The sequence below is a fragment of the Oryctolagus cuniculus genome, chromosome 18 (assembly GCF_051225735.1).
Source record: "Oryctolagus cuniculus isolate XC-2025 breed Fujian yellow rabbit chromosome 18, ASM5122573v1, whole genome shotgun sequence".
In the NCBI taxonomy this organism is placed as follows: Eukaryota; Metazoa; Chordata; class Mammalia; order Lagomorpha; family Leporidae; genus Oryctolagus; species Oryctolagus cuniculus.
In genome coordinates this window covers 11,404,523-11,419,220 of record NC_142884.1, presented here as the reverse complement: position 1 = coordinate 11,419,220, position 14,698 = coordinate 11,404,523, and the positions used below count along the sequence as shown (strand labels likewise).

The following is a 14,698-nucleotide window of genomic DNA, read 5'->3' as shown; positions in this document are numbered from 1 at the left end:
TGGGCGAGCCCGGGGTGCAGAGCTCTGAGCGCATTCGGTGGGCGAACCGGGGCGCAAGCTCCGAGCGCATCCCGTGCTAGCGAGCGCCCTCTGGTGGCCGAGCGGGACGCAAGCTTGGGCCAGGCTGCAGGTGCGGCGGCCCCGGCCCCGGCCCCGGCGCGGGGGCAGGGGCTTACTGCGGGGGTGCGGGGCCTTGGGCAGCTCACTGCGCGTCTCTGGCTCCGGCTTGCTGCTCTAAGTAGAGAACAGAAACAGCAGAGGACGAGCTGATGAGGTAATAATGCCAAGAGTGAAGGGCTCATTAAATATAGCACCGACTCTCTTCAGGGCTGGGGAGTCCACGGCGCCCAAGCGAATCATGAGAAAACAATAGAGATATAATGCAGCAGCCCTGTAAGCCTGCAGGCTCTGGGGTTCGTGCCACCTCCTCCAGCCAGGACCTATGGATTCCTCCCGGGCCTCCCTCCAGCCCCCTAACAGTTCTCTGCACTCGGCCCTGTGCTGCTTTTTAACCTCCTAACTGTGTGGCCTGGCCCAAGATGCTGCTTCCTCCACGCGGGCTGCCTGGCTTGCCCCGCCCCTCACCCAGGCCTCTTCCCAAAAGGTCACCTCCCCCCAGAGGCCCTCCTGGACCACCCCTGCCCCCTGCCCTCTGCCCTGCCCGCTGTGGCTCCATGTGCTTGACGGCTGGTTCCTGGCCTGACGTCCTGGCCCCCACCTCGCTCCCGCGGGTGTGGGAGGATTTGCAGAGCGAAGGCGCCACGCCGCCCCTTAGTGGCCAGTGGGCAGCGTCTGCGGCCGCAGGGCCGTCGCGTCTCTCAGACCTTGGTGAAACTGGACCTCAAGGAGCTCCTGGGAAAATGAGGTAAGAGCTGGAGTATTTGGGCTCAAAAATTTTGAAGCTCATGCATAGTGTTTTCCTGGCATGTGCTTTCTTCTCTTAAAAGATTGATTTGTTAGAGAGAGAGAGAGAGAGAGATCTTCCATCCACTGGTTCACTCCCTAATTGCTCAAACAGCCGGACCGGACCGGGCTGACGCCCGGAGCCCAGAACTCGATCCTGGTGTCTGACGTGGGCACCTGAGCTGTCCTGTCTGCTGCCCCCAAGGTTGTATTAGCAGGAGGCCGGGCGGGGCGGGGCGCTGCTGGGGTGGGGATTTAACCACAGCACCAGAAGAGCGCCCGCATCCGGTAAAGCCGCCGCCTGCGAGGCCGGCATCCCACAGGGGCGCTGGTTCGAGTCCCGGCTGCTCCACCTCCGACCCAGCTCCCTGCTAAGGCGCCTGGGAAAGCAGTGGACGATGGTCCGCCACAGCCAGGGCCGGGCCAGGAGCCTGGGGCTCTGCCCGGGGCCCCCAGGTGGGCGGCAGGGGCCGGGAGGGACTTGAGCCGAACGCCCACCGCCCAGCCCACCGGGAAGGCGGGGCGCCGATGGCGGGGGACCTCGGGGACAGGCACCCCCCATTTCTATGCGTGGATTTTCACTTTATTAGGAAGGCAGAGAGGGAGGTCTGTCCCTTTGCGAGTTCTGCGTGGTGTTTCCACGGGAGACTTCTGGGGACGAAGAGCTGAGGCGAATTGTCGCCGAACTGGCCGCCCGAGGCGCCCGGGGCTCACTTGGACCCGCTCCCGCCAGCCCCCGCCCCGAGCGCGCGCGGCCCCTTTAAGGCTCCCGGAAACGGGCTGGCGGACCGGAAGTGACCCCGTTTATTTCCCCGCCTCACGTGGTGCGGGCGGGAAGTGACGCACGCGGCCCGGGAGCTGCGGACGCGGAGGCTGACGGCGCCGGAGTCGCGGGCGCTGCGGGGTCTCTGGGACAGGTGACCGGGCGAGGGGGCCGGGAGCGCGCCCGGCGAGGGCGGGGCCTGCGCCCTCACGTGAGGGGAGCGACAGCCGGCGGGGGCGGGGTTAGAGGGCTCTGCGGGGGGCGGGGACGGGACGCCCACATGGGAAGCCCGAGGGGCGCTGGCGGGGCGGGGCGTGGGTGGGTGGGCAGGGCCCGGGGGCGGGCCCGGGGGCGTGGCCGCGCGGCGGTGGGGGCGAGGCTGAAAAGTGGCGCCCGGGCTGTGGGCGGGGCCGCGGCGTGGCCGGGGGAGCTGTGGGCGGGGCCGCGGCGCTGGCTGAGCACGCTAGGGGCGGAGCCAGAAAGTTTTGCCCGCGCTGTAAGTGGGTCTTGTTGGACGGCCGGTGGTCCGGGGTGGGTCTAGAGGCTGACGTAAAGGCGAGGGCTGGGCCGAACGTGCTGAGGGGCAGGGGGCGGGACTGGGGTGCTGGCGGGGAACGCCGGGGGGTGTGGCCACCGTAAAGTTTTGCCAGAGCCAGAGGCGCGGCCCCTGCTTCGGCGGGGAAGCTGTGGGCGGGGCCAGGTGCTTGCGTAGGAGAGGGGGCGTGGTCAGGGCGTGGCTGAGTGAAATCCGAGAAGGCGGGCGGGCGCGGGCTCAGGCTGTTGCCTGGGGAGCTACGGGGCGGGCCTGAGAGAACTGTCTGGGAAAGGTCGGGATCTTGGCCTGGTGCGTGACTCAAGGACGTGGGCGGGGCCAGGAGAATGGCGGGAAGGGCGGGACCAGAAAGTTTGGCCCTGGCTGGCTTCTGGGCTTGCCTGGGGCGGGGCCGTGGAGCTGGTCCTTGGAGCACCCGGGGCGGGTCCCGAGCGCGTTTGTAGCGCCTTCCTGGCAGAGGTGAGAGGCTGCTGTGCCTGTCTCAGGATGCCCGGGTGGGGCTGAGCGTCCCCGCGGGAGATGTGCGCAGCGGGGGAGTGGTGTTGGGCCTCGTCTTGAGTGCGGGGTCAGGGCGTGTTTCTGAGGCAGAGCGTGGGAGGGCCGGAGCTCCCTGGAGATGGAGCCGGGCTGAAACGCCCACCTCGGGGCTCTGGAGGCGGCCCTGGAGCCTGCATTTGGAGGGGAGCAGGGGTGGAGGCTCCCTTAGGCGGCGGGCACGGCCCGGGTGTTTCTGAGATGCGCAGGACTGCAGCGGTGCCAGCGAGCGACAGTGGGAAGGGGCAAGGGCCTGAGGGTGGCAGGGTGGGCAAGGATCCTCGGGGGTGCGGGTGGTTCTGTGTCTGCGTGAGGAGCCCCCAGTGCGGGGGGCTGGCGCAGATCGGGGGGCACTGGCCTCTGCTCTCAGGAGCCGCCTGCTGCAGCCAGACCGTGTAGCGGAGGAGTGGCGCGACGCCGGCCGTGGCCAGCGAGATGGTGAGCCCGCAAGTAGGCTTCCGGGAGCGTGAGCTTTGAGGTGGAGGGCTGGGGGGCCGGCCTGGGGTGGGGGCGGTGTCCCCCCGCTTCTCACTGCGTCCCGGCCTCAGGCAGCCGCGCTGGACTTGAAATCAAAGGAGGAGAAGGATGCCGAGCTGGACAAGAGGATCGAGGCTCTGCGGCGGAAGAACGAGGCCCTCATCCGGCGCTACCAGGTGCCCTAGCCCCACCCTGGGAGACCCCCCCCCCCCCAGTGAGTCTCACCTCTCCCTTCCTTAGCGGCTTTTCGTGGTCCCTGTCAGTCATTTTCAGGGTGGAAGCCAGAGGCCTTGGCCTGGCCGTCCCTTCTCATCCCATCCCCCACTCACAGGTCCTCCCCGTGGTCCTCGCTGCAGCAGCCCGGAGGGGGGTCTCTGGGAGTCCAGAGTAGGCTCGTGACCCAGCCTGGGCGCCGTCAGAGAGGGCTTCCTGCAGGAGGGGGCTCTGAGGCCTGACGGGGGAGCTGACGTTAGCCAGTTGGAGAGGAAAGGGGGGGTGACATGCTTCAGGCCAACGGGACGACGTGGAAACTAGAGTTGGAGAGACCAGACCTTGGCACGGGGCTTATGTCACTGCTGGGGACGCTCACGTCCCGCATGACGGGGCCCAGTTTGCATCCCACTTCCCTGCTGCCGGTCCAGCCTCCTGTGCATGTCTGTCCTGGGGGGCAGCAGATGTTGGCTCCAGTCCTTGGGCCCCGGCCACCCGTGGGCAGCCGCACTGGAGCTCCAGGCTCCTGGCTTCAGCCCGGCCCAGCCCTGGCTCTCAGGGGCGTCTGGGGGATGAACCAGTGGGTGCAAGCCCCTCTCCCCTCCCTCCATCTCTCTCTGTCTCTCCCTCTCACTGCCTTTCATGTCAGATGGAAGTAAATAGTTGATTAAAGCAGGAGCTGAAGTTGGGAGAGTCTTGACACAGAGAGGTCAGCAGGGCCAGGCCAGGCAGGGCCCTGGGTGCCGCCGGGCTGGGGCTTGGGAGCCTCGGGTGGCTTGCTGTGGGAGGGGGCCTGGGTCAGAGTAGCTTTTGGAACCGAGTGGGAGGGGCAGAAGGGGGATCCAGAGGCCCAGGAGGAAGCGGGGCAGGGACCCTGCGGGAGAGGCAGGGCCTGGCTCAGGGCCGGGCCCTGTGGTGAGCCTTGTCCAGGACGGGCCCAGCGTAGGGGCGGGGCGGGCGCTCCATGTCTTCATTCTTCCAGCGGCCGTCCATTCACACGAAAAGGGGCAGGGTCTCTGCTGTGTGTGGGGGGGTCCAGGCAGTGACTGCAGAAGGCAGCCCCCCCAGCGTGCTTGCTGGGGGCCATCCCAAAGGCCTCCTTGGGCGGGGGAGGTGGAAGTGGGGGGTTCGGGCCCCTGGGGAGGAGTGTTCCTGGCAGTGGGGGCGCTGTGAGTGGGTGGGGGTGGGCACCACGCAGACCCTCAGGGCGCCCGTGCGCTGTCCAGGGCCAGGCTCCGACCGAGCAGGGCCGAAGGAGGGTGCCGGGAAGAGCAGCTTTCTTGACCAGAGCTCAGGGCGAGGCCTGGGCCAGCGGGGGCCGGGCTGGCGGCGGGGCCCCTGACCCCTGTGCCCCGTGCGCCCCAGGAGATCGAGGAGGACCGGAAGAAGGCCGAGCAGGAGGGCGTAGCGGTGACGGCGCCCCGGAAGGGTCGTGCGGTGGAGAAGGAGAACATGGCAGTGGAGGTGGTGGGCTGGGCGCTGGGGGGAGTGCTGGGGTGGGGGCGGCCTGCGGCCTGGGTGGTCCACCCCCCCCTGCCCCCTGACTGGACTTCCCCTCCCCCGACCTGCAGGAGAAGAGCCTGGGTCCCTCCAGAAAGTCTCCTGGGACCCCTCGGCCCCCAGGCCCCAGCAAGGGGGGCCGGCCTCCGCCTCAGCAGGGGGGCCGGGCAGGCGCGAGCCGGCCCTCCCGCAGCTGGGAGGGCAGCCCTGGGGAGCAGCCGCGGGGAGGAGCCGGGGCCCGGGGCCGCAGGGGCCGGGGCCGAGGCGCCCCCCATCTCTCAGGAGCCGGAGACACCTCAGCTGCCGACCGCAAGTCCAAGGTAGGAGCGGGTGGGGCCTGAGCCGGGGCCTCGGGTCTCTGCCGGGTCTCTGCCTGCTCGGCTTCCGGGGCCTCGGACCCCCTCCCCACCCCCCGCCGCTGCGGCTGTGTCCCTCTGCCCCTCGCTCTGGTGTGGTCCCCTCCCCACCTCCTCCTCGTGGCCCTGGGCAGCGCTGGCTGCTTATGTCTGCGCCTTGTACGTGCTGGGGGAGCCCTGGCACACTCGGCCGACGTGGGCCAGCACCGGGTGACGTTTTAGGACACGTGTGCGACGGCGGAGAGCAAAGGCTTGGCAAGGGCCTTTGCCGCCCGGGCATGCCAAGCTGCCGGCCCGGGGCTAGCCGTGGTGCGGGGTTACTCCGCCAGTCGCTGGTCCGGTGAAGGCAGAGGCCGAGCTCCGTGATGTCACTCAGGGACCCGGGTCCTGCCTTGGTTGCTTGGCCACCCCCTCGGGCAAGGCTGCGGAAGGGCCGGCACTGAAATCACGTCCCCAGCACAAGTGATGTCATGAGTATCATGTGGCTCTTGGCCGAAGGAAGGTTTTCCAGCCCTGCCCTGGGCCGTGGTCAGGGCTGTGGTCGTGGTCAGGGCTGTGGTCATGGTCAGGGCCGTGGTCATGGTCAGGGCCGTGGGCGTGGTCAGGGCTGTGGGCGTGGTCAGGGCTGTGGTTGTGGTCAGGGCTATGTTCGTGGTCAAAGCTGTGGTCGTGGTCAGGGCTGTGGTCGTAGTCAGGGCTCTGTGTGGTCAGGGCTGTGGTCATGGTCAGGGCTGTGGTCGTGGTCAGGGCTGTGGGCGTGGTCAGGTCTGTGGGCGTGGTCAGGGCTGTGGGTGTGGTCAGGGCTGTGGGCGTGGTCATGGTCAGGGCTGTGGGTGTGGGTGTGGTCAGGGCTGTGTGCGTGGTCATGGTCAAGGCTGTGTGCGTGGTCAGGGCCGTGGTCATGGTCAGGGCTGTGGTTGTGGTCAGGGCTGTGTGCGTGGTCAGGGCTGTGGTCATGGTCAGGGCTGTGTGCGTGGTCAGGGCTGTGTGCGTGGTCAGGGCTGTGGGTGTGGTCAGGGCTGTGGGTGTGGTCAGGGCTGTGGGCGTGGTCATGGTCAGGGCCGTGGGCGTGGTCAGGGCCGTGGGCGTGGTCAGGGCTGTGGGCGTGGTCATGGTCAGGGCTCTGTGTGGTTGTGGTCAGGGCTGTGGGCGTGGTCATGGTCAGGGCCGTGGGCGTGGTCAGGGCTGTGGGCGTGGTCGTGATCAGGACTGGTTGCAGGCGCCCTGAGTTCACAAGGAGGAGAAAGAGGAGGCAGTTGGATGGCTTTAGCAAGAACTCACAGCCCGGCCACAGCTGCCTGCCCAGGAGCCTGGGGCTGAACGTGTCGCCTCTCCGGGCGGCCACGTGTTCATGTGAAATGTCTTTTGCCCTGAGAGTGGGCGTTTGGCCTGGTGGTTCAGCGTGGGAGCTCGTGGGTTCATCCCTGGCTCCGCCTCCTACGCCGCGGACTCTGGGAGGGGAGGGCTCACGAAACCGAGCTCCCGTCACCCTGGAGAGGACCTGGGTTGCGTCCCTGGCTCCTGGCCTTGGCCTCACGCAGCAGGCAGTGAGGCCATCCGGGGAGTGGACGCCCAGATGGGGGCTCTCCTGCCTGTCTCGCTCTCCGCCTCGGGCAGACAGGAAGTAGTCCACGTGTTCTGAGATGCTGTGGCTTTGGGAGGGGGAGAGCCGCTCACGGAGGCCACCGAGCCCGCGAAGGTCGGCTGTGGCTGCCGTCCGTGTCGTGTGTCAGCCCTGGTGGGTTGGGGTCCCCGGTGCCCTGACCCTGACCCCAGGCTCGGAAGGCCCGGCATGTGGTGGCCTCGTGGCGCAGCCTCCTTCCAGGGAGAGGGCGCAGAGCAGGGTCTGGGAGGAGACGCCGGCTTGCCGAGCCCCTGCCCGTGGAGTCGCGGGGAACTCACGCGAGACCCGGTGCCCGGGGGCGGTGTCGGGGCTGCCCTGGAAGGGCACCAGGCGGTGGGCAGCGGGGTGCGGGCGCCCGCGCTGCTGACGGGGCGTCTCCGTGTCGCCAGGAGTGGGAGGAGCGGCGCAGGCAGAACATCGAGAAGATGAACGAGGAGATGGAGAAGATCGCCGAGTACGAGCGGAACCAGCGGGTCAGTGCCGCCGCGGCCCCGGGCGGGCGCAGCCCACCCGCCCGCCGCCAACCGCCCACCGCCGCCCCTGTGCCCACAGGAGGGGCTGCTCGAGCCGAACCCCGTGCGGAACTTCCTGGACGACCCCCGGCGGCGCAGCGGGCCCCTGGAGGAGCCTGAGCGCGAACGGCGGGAGGGCAGCCGGCGGCACGGGCGCAACTGGGGGGGCTCGGACTTCGAGCGCGTGCGCTGCGGCCTGGAGCAGGAGCGGCAGGTGGGTGCCCCCGCGTCCCACATGCTGTGCGGGGCCCCCGGGGTTCCCTTAGGGAGGGTTCGCATGGCGGGAGTGCGCCCTGCTAGGCCGTCTTCCCTGGTCGTCGAGAGGCACCCCGGGTCGCCCCGACCAGGCTCACCCTGCGTGGTTATCAGAGCTTTGCAGGATGTCACGTGGGCGACGTTAGTGCTGCGCCAGGCACAGCTCACAGAGCAGCTCGCTTCTGCTGGGGGCTGGGTGAGCGAGAAGTAGGCGAGGGCTGAGGTCGGAGGAGGGCTGCTTAGCAGAGAGATCTGGGAGGGCCTCTCTGCTCTGTGCGTGTCACCTGCTCCCTGGGCACCGCCCCTGCGCCTGGGGGAGGGGAGGGCTGGGCTGGGGACGAGGGCACTGACTGCCTTTGCGCGTGGCAGGGCCGCCGGGCAGGCCCGGGCAGCGCGGGCGACATGACGCTGTCCATGACGGGCCGGGAGCGGTCGGAGTACCTGCGCTGGAAGCAGGAGAGGGAGAAGATCGACCAGGAGCGGCTGCAGAGACACCGCAAGCCCACTGGCCAGTGGCGGCGGGAGTGGGACGCCGAGAAGACCGACGGGATGTGAGTCCTCCGCCCCCCACCAGCCTGGAGCTTTGGGCTCGGCCCCAGCTTCTGACCCCGTTGCTGCTGTCTGCTTTCTCTCGCGCCTGTGTCTCAGAGCCATTGCTAAGGCAAGGCTGGGGCGGGGCAATCCCCCTCTCTCGCTGGGCTTGGCTCACCCGGCCGGCCGGTCAGCAAGGGGTCCTGCTGGGCTGGGCTGGGCTGCAGGTGGAACTCGGGTCTGCTCCGTGTGTGTTGCTTCTGCGGTCCAGGCCGAGGGCAGAGCTACCTGAGAGGGGCGTGTCGTAGTGCTGGCAGGTGCACAAGCAGGCAGGCAGACCCCTCCCCGCCGAGGCTGCCTGCTGCAGCAGGTGGCATGGCGCGGCTTGTGCGGCCAGGGGTTGGGGAGTGAAGACTCGCTGCCAGCGCCCGGTCCTCGGCACCCTCAGCCCTCTGCCCAGCAGAAGCCCCGAGCTGTTCTGCACACCGCGTCACCCACTCACCTGGAGGCATGGCCATGCTGTCCCCTTCCGGTCCCGGTGGAAAATCCAAGCGGTCAGACCTAAAGTCGTCCTTGCGAGGGCCAACTTCATAGCCAAGAAGGCGGCTCTAGAAGAGCCAGTGGATGCAAGTCTTAGTTTATTCTTCTCCTTTTAATTCACGAGGCAGAGCGCGCGCTCTCCAGCAGTGGTTAGTCCCCAGACGCCCTGGGTCATTGCCCAGATGCCCGAAGCGGCTTGGCCAGGCCAGGCCGAGATCAAGAGCTGGGAATGCAAGCCAGGTTTCCCACGTGGGTGGCAGGAGCCGATTGCCGCCGCCTCCCAGGGTCTGCCTTGGCAGGAAGCGGGAGTCGGGCTGGAGCTGGGAATCCAGCCGAGGCCTCCAGTGTGGGAGGCTGCGGGGCGTGGGCGTCGGGGCCGGCCAACCGCCCACCACAGCCCCGGTGTTACCCCACTTCCAGCCTGTGCTCTATTGGGAGCATCCATGCACCTCGAACCTATATCGTTGGCTCTGGCTAAAGAAGAGGATGACTTTGTATGGTTTCTGGTGGTCAGGATCTTGGTAAAACATTCTGAATTTTTATTTACTTGAAAGGCAGAGGGAGACAGGTTATCCGTGCCTCTTCCTTCCTCTGGGTTACTGTGTAGCCGTCAGGGCTGGGCCAGGCTGAAATCTGCAGCCGGGAGCTTCTTCCGAGTCTGGCATGTGGGTGCAGGGACCCAGGTGCTTAGGCCATCTTCTATTGCTTTCCCAGGCGCATTGGCAGGGAGCCGGATGGGAAGTGGAGCAGCGGGGACTTGAACTGGCGCTCATATGGGATGCTGGCACTGCAAGTGGTGGTTGGACCCACTGCACTGCAGCACCACCCCCAAGTAGCACCTTAACCCCCATTTTTTTTTTTGATAGAGTGGACAGTGAGAGAGAGAGAGACAGAGACAAAGGTCTTCCTTTTCTGTTGGTTCACCCGCCAGTGGCCGCTGTGGCCGGTGCACTGCGCTGATCCGAAGGCAGGAGCCAGGTGCTTCTCCTGGTCTCCCATGGGGTGCAGGGCCCAAGCACTTGGGCCATCCTCCACTGCACTCCCGGGCCACAGCAGAGAGCTGGCCTGGAAGAGGAGCAACCGGGACAGAATCCGGCGCCCTGACTGGGACTAGAACCCGGGGCGGAGGATTAGCCTAGTGAGCCACGGTGCCGACTGGCCCATTACCTTTTTCAAATCATAACCCAAGGGGGCCGAATCGTAGCTCAGCGCTGCTCAGGGGTGCGGCCCGGGTGGCGGCCGTTTGCCTTCAGTGTCTGAAGCAGCCTGCGTGGAGAATGATGTGCGGGTGGGAATTCCATCAGCAAACACCCGTTGAGTCTCTGGGTGGCCCGGGGTTCTAGGTGATGGGATGGCAGCAGTGGACGGAACATTTCTGCCTCAGTGGAACCTAAAGCCTGGTTGGACAAATGGACAGTGAGTTGATCTCTCAGGTTGTAGACTGAGGCAACAGAGCGAGGAGACAGGGATGGGAGTTGTTAATTTAGACACAGGTGATGAATGCTATCATATTGTTCTGGGGGGGTTCAGCTAGGCTTCTGAGCTGTGGCTTGAGGGAGCTGAGGGAGCGGGCCAATGAAGAATGTCCAGGAGCAGCAGGTGCAAAGGCCCTGAGGCAGCATCTAGGGATGGTGGGAGAGATGAGGTCAGCTAGGGCGGTGGACATCCTGGACTTCCAACGAGGGTCTGTGGTGAACTCCCACAATTTGTTTTTGCAGCCAGTCATATTTATTTTTTGCAGATCCGTTCATTCATTTTTTTAAAAGATTTATTTATTTGAAAGAGTTACACAGAGAAGGAGAGGCAAAGAGACAGATCTTTCATCCAGTGGTTCACTCCCCAATTGGCTGCAACAGCCAGAGCTGCGCAGATCCGAAGCCAGGAGTCGGGAGCTTCCTCCTGGTCTCCCACATGGGTGCAGGGGCCCAAGGACCTGGGCCATCTTCCACTGCTTTCCCAGGCCACAGCAGAGAGCTGGATCAGAGGTGTAGCAGCCGGGTCTCGAACCAGTGTCCACATGGGATGCTACCATTGCAGGCGGCAGCTTTACCTGCTACGCCACAGCACCAGCCCCCATTCATTTAAAAATCAGAGTGATGGAGAGAGGGATCTTCTGCTAGTTCACTCTCCCGATGGCTGAAACAGCCAGGGCTGGGCCAGGCTGAAGCTGGAAGCCTGGAGCTCCATCCGAGGGTGGCAGGGCCCAAGCACTCGTGAGGCACGTTAGCAGGGCGCTGGAACAGAAGCCGAGCGGCCGGGACTCGAACAGGCGCTGCTATGTGGGGTGCCAGCTTTTTCTGGGTGGCGGGGAGGGGTGAGATTCTGGATTTTCTTTCTGTTTTTGTCGCTACAATGTCCAGTTTGCCTTCCCGCATCGCCCTGCTTCTGCTCGGGCAGGGCACCACATGTCCCTCCCTGACTGGATTTCTGACCCTGGCCTCGCCCGGCTGCTCTCCCTCCTCGTGCTCCCTGGCTGCCCCGTCTCACCTGTTCTCTTTCCTCAGGTTCAAGGATGGCCCAGCGGCAGCCCACGAACCGTCCCACCGCTACGGTGAGGGGTGTCCTGGTGTGCTCGGGCTGTGGGCTGGGTGGGCTTGGGGATGAGGAGGTCGTTGCATTCCCCCTGGCTCTTCCTGGTTGTGTTACAGATGACCAGGCCTGGGCCCGGCCCCCCAAGCCTCCCACCTTCGGGGAGTTCCTGTCCCAACATAAAGCTGAGGTCAGCGGCCGCAGGCGGAGGAAGAGCAGCCGGCCCCAGGCCAGGGCAGTGCCCCGCGTCTACAGGTGAGGGCGCTCCTCCATGTCTACAGGTGGGGCGCTCTCCCCGCCTCTACAGGTGCTCTCCCCCGCCTCTACAGGTGGGGGCGCTCTCCTCCGTGTCTACAGGTGGGGGTGCGCTCCTTCGTGTCTACGGGGGGGTGCGCTCCTCCATGTGTACAGGTGGGGGCGCTCTCCTCCATGTCTACAGGTGGGGGCGCTCTCCTCCATGTCTACAGGTGGGGCGCTCTCCCCAGCGCTGGCACAGTCAGCGGGGCTGCACGGCCCTGGCCGCGGGCTGCTTGCTTCTCTGACCTGGTGCGGCCGCGTGTGGGCACGTCTGTCTGCCTGCCTGCCTGCCTGCCTGCCTCTGTCCTGAATCCTGTCCTTGCCCTCTGGTTTTGGGGTTGACGGGTGGCTTCTGGTTTTTTCCTCCTGCCTCCCCCATCCCCCCGACCCCTGGGAACACACGCGCATCTTTCCTCGCTGGTGCAGGAGCAGGCGCAGGAGCAGGGCCCGGAAGTCCCGGCGCCACCCTGCTCCTGGGCCTCCATTCTGTCCTGTTCTCTCCAGCGACCACGATGACCGATGGGAGACAAAAGAGGCGGCGGCACCCCCGGCCCCCGAAGCCCCACAGCCCGTATCCCCTAAGGAGACGCCGGAGCCGGTGAGGAGGCCGTGGCTCTGGGCTGGGCGGTGCCGGGGTGCTGGGGGATGCACCGCCTTCCCTGACCTGCTGCCTGCCCACAGCCTCCCGAGACCCCAGCTCCTGCCCACCGGCCTCCCGAGGACGAGGGGGAGGAGGACGAGGGGGAAGAGGATGAAGAATGGGAGGACATGAGTGAGGAGGAGGAGGAGGACGAGGAAGATGCTACTGAGGAGGAAGAAGAGGGGGAGGAGGCAGCAGCCCCAGCCCAAGACCACCAGCCCCCAGAGGCCGCGCGCGCCGGGAGCCCCTCCAGTGAGCAGGCGGGCGTGGCGCCCCGTGGTGCTGAGGGGCCGCTTCCCCGGACCCCCACCCCGCCCTCCAGCCCCTTCTCGCCCCCCGGGGGCCACCAGCCCGTGTCCGACTGGGGTGACGAGATGGAGCTCAATTCGCCCCAGACGGCGCACCCGGCTGGCGCCCGCCCTCCCAGTGAGGCCTGGCCATTCGGGGATGCATGAAGCCGGCTGCTGTGTGTGTGTGGGCCGGGGGCACGGCTGGCGAGGGCCCGCGGGGCCGGCCCGGGAACGCAGGCGCCCCACAGCCCTGGCGGCTAGGGAGGACGGCCGCGGCCCTCTGCTGTCACCCAGTCTCTGGACTCTCTCCCAGGGCTGGACCCCATGCCCCCCACCCCCAATAAAGTTCACATGTGCAGATGCTAACCCCCACGCGTGTCCCTGAGCCCCTCCACTCCCTCCAGGGCCGCTGGGGCTTGACTGGGCCTCCCCGTCCCCAGGCGGTGACCAGCCAGTCCCTGCCTCCCTGGAGAGAGGGCCCAGCCTCCCAGGAACCCCGAGCGCTGAAGAGGAGGGCCCTGAGCCGACCCCAGGTGGGGGAAGTGTGTGCGGAGGGCGGAGGCGGCCGCCTGCCGCTTGCAGTGGGGCCGCGGGCGGCCTGGAGTTGGTGCTGGGCCACAGTTGTACCTGGCCGTGAGGGCAGACGGCCGAGCCTGAGCGAGGGCAGGCGGCGGTGCAGCGCGGGCGAGGCTGGTGCCGCGGAGAGCCGGAGCCCAGGCACTGGGGGAGGCAGTGGTGGACTTGTGTCCTTGTGCGGGGTGCGTGTTAAGGTGCAACACGGAGCCAGAGGCCGGCCGTTGCCCGCCCGGGACGGGGCTGGATGAGGCGGTGGCGCCGCGCCCCGACCGCGGAGAGGATTCGAGCCCGGCCCCTAGGCGCTGGAGCACGCGGGGCGGGGAGGGCGCGGGGTGGCCCCCGCTGACCGGTCCTTCTCTCCCCAGAGCCGGGCCCCGAGGGCCAGGAGACGGCGGCGATCACCGACTTCCAGAGGGTGCGTTTCTGCAAGGTGGTGGCGGCCGCCCCGTCCCCGGGGGCCGCCCGCTGACCGCGCCCGCCGGACTTCGGGGCCCTGCACTAACCTCCCGCCGCCTCGCTCCTCTGTCCTCTGCTTCTGCCATGCTCCGGCCAGGAGAGGGTTAAATGTAAGGGGGGAGGAGCCAGGGTCAGCGTGTGGGGCGGGGCCAGGGCAGTGGTCGCGCTTCGGAGGACTCGGTCCAGGCCCACGGGGCGGGGGCGGGGGGCGTCGCGGCCCCGTTACTGCTGAGCCCCTCCGAGTCAGCCGCCCCCGGGGGCCGTCCGGGGCCGGGGGCGAGTGCCGGGCCCAGTGCCTAGAAGCTTCCGCGTGGGCCCGGGCCGTGGCTGGCGGCGCCCTCCGAGGACCCTGCCCCGGGTCTGTTCCACGCCGTGCTTCGCTCACCCGCGAGCTGTGTTCCTGCGGGTGCGGGTGCGGGTGCGGGCTGGGCTCGGCGGCGGCGGCGGGAGGAAGGGGCCTGCTTTCTCCCCCCTGACCCGTCTTCCCTCCCCTCCCCCCGCAGGCTTCCCCGAACTCCTGAAGACGCTGCAGGGAGGGGACCGGAGCGTCCCCGCCTTGGTGGGAAGGGGGCGGCAGGAGGGGGTGTCTGCATCGCCGGAGCCCCCTGGGGGTCCCCCGGCTCTAGGGGAGAGAGAGGTTGAGGGTGGTGGCGGAGGAGCGTGGGCGTGGAGCTGGAACCTCAGGACCTGCAGCTGAGCCTCGCGGCCCCAGGAAGGGCGGCCGCAGGTGGCAGCAGGTGCCCCCGGGCCGGCGAGGTGGAGGCCTGGGGGCGTGGAGCCCGGCGGGCGGTATTGGGGGTGGGGCCAGCCCTGAGCGAGCCGGAGCGGGTGGGAGGGGCGATGGGCGGGGCTACCGCAGGGGGGCGTGACCAGGCTCGCAGGATCCTGTGAATGAAAAGGGAGAGAGGGAGGGACGGGCGTGAGTGCGGAGTGGACCCTGCGATCCGAGGTGGGGAGGAGGACCGAGGCCGGTCGGAAGCGAGCGGGACAGTAGAGCGGGAGGCGAGGGAGACTTGAGCCCGCGGAGGGGTCCGTGGGTAGAGGGACCCGGCGGAAGGCAAAGGGGGGGGAGGAAAGGCGGAGTGAGCTGGGCGGGGCCCCAGCCACAGGGGTGGGGTTAGGGTGCCGCAGCTTGGTGGGGGCTGGGGGCGT

The 14,698-nt window shown here is 67.7% G+C and overlaps 1 protein-coding gene across 9 annotated transcripts; it reads left to right on the top strand.

Annotated features, from left to right (window-relative positions):
* The first annotated feature begins 128 nt into the window (after positions 1-128).
* On the top strand, positions 129-14,271 carry CCDC9 (coiled-coil domain containing 9). 9 transcript variants are annotated; one of them, XR_016225441.1, is made up of 16 exons: positions 129-274; positions 750-865; positions 3,124-3,203; positions 3,302-3,406; positions 4,806-4,904; positions 5,012-5,260; positions 7,310-7,393; positions 7,473-7,646; positions 8,057-8,238; positions 11,263-11,309; positions 11,407-11,542; positions 12,089-12,182; positions 12,266-12,476; positions 12,919-13,047; positions 13,456-13,656; positions 14,050-14,187. XR_016225441.1 is itself a non-coding variant. In XM_089320521.1 (15 exons), the coding sequence occupies exons 2-15, from the start codon at positions 3,189-3,191 to the stop codon at positions 14,065-14,067; spliced, it is 1,593 nt and encodes a 530-aa protein (XP_089176647.1). In that variant the 5' UTR covers positions 1,705-1,820; positions 3,124-3,188; the 3' UTR covers positions 14,068-14,199. The 9 variants fall into 9 exon arrangements, 2 of the variants coding, with proteins under 2 accessions (XP_089176647.1, XP_089176648.1); XR_016225444.1 differs by lacking the exon at positions 129-274 and having other exon boundaries at positions 751-865; positions 3,124-3,191; XR_016225440.1 differs by lacking the exons at positions 129-274; positions 750-865 and adding an exon at positions 1,702-1,820.
* Positions 14,272-14,698: the final 427 nt, after the last annotated feature.

What these genes read in the sequence shown, in the direction of transcription:
- CCDC9 (XM_089320521.1), top strand. An exon ending in CTGCCGACCGCAAGTCCAAG is followed by an intron (nt 5,261 to 7,309) that starts GTAGGAGCGGGT and finishes CCGTGTCGCCAG; the next exon opens with GAGTGGGAGGAGCGGCGCAG. An exon ending in CTAAGGAGACGCCGGAGCCG is followed by an intron (nt 12,183 to 12,265) that starts GTGAGGAGGCCG and finishes GCCTGCCCACAG; the next exon opens with CCTCCCGAGACCCCAGCTCC.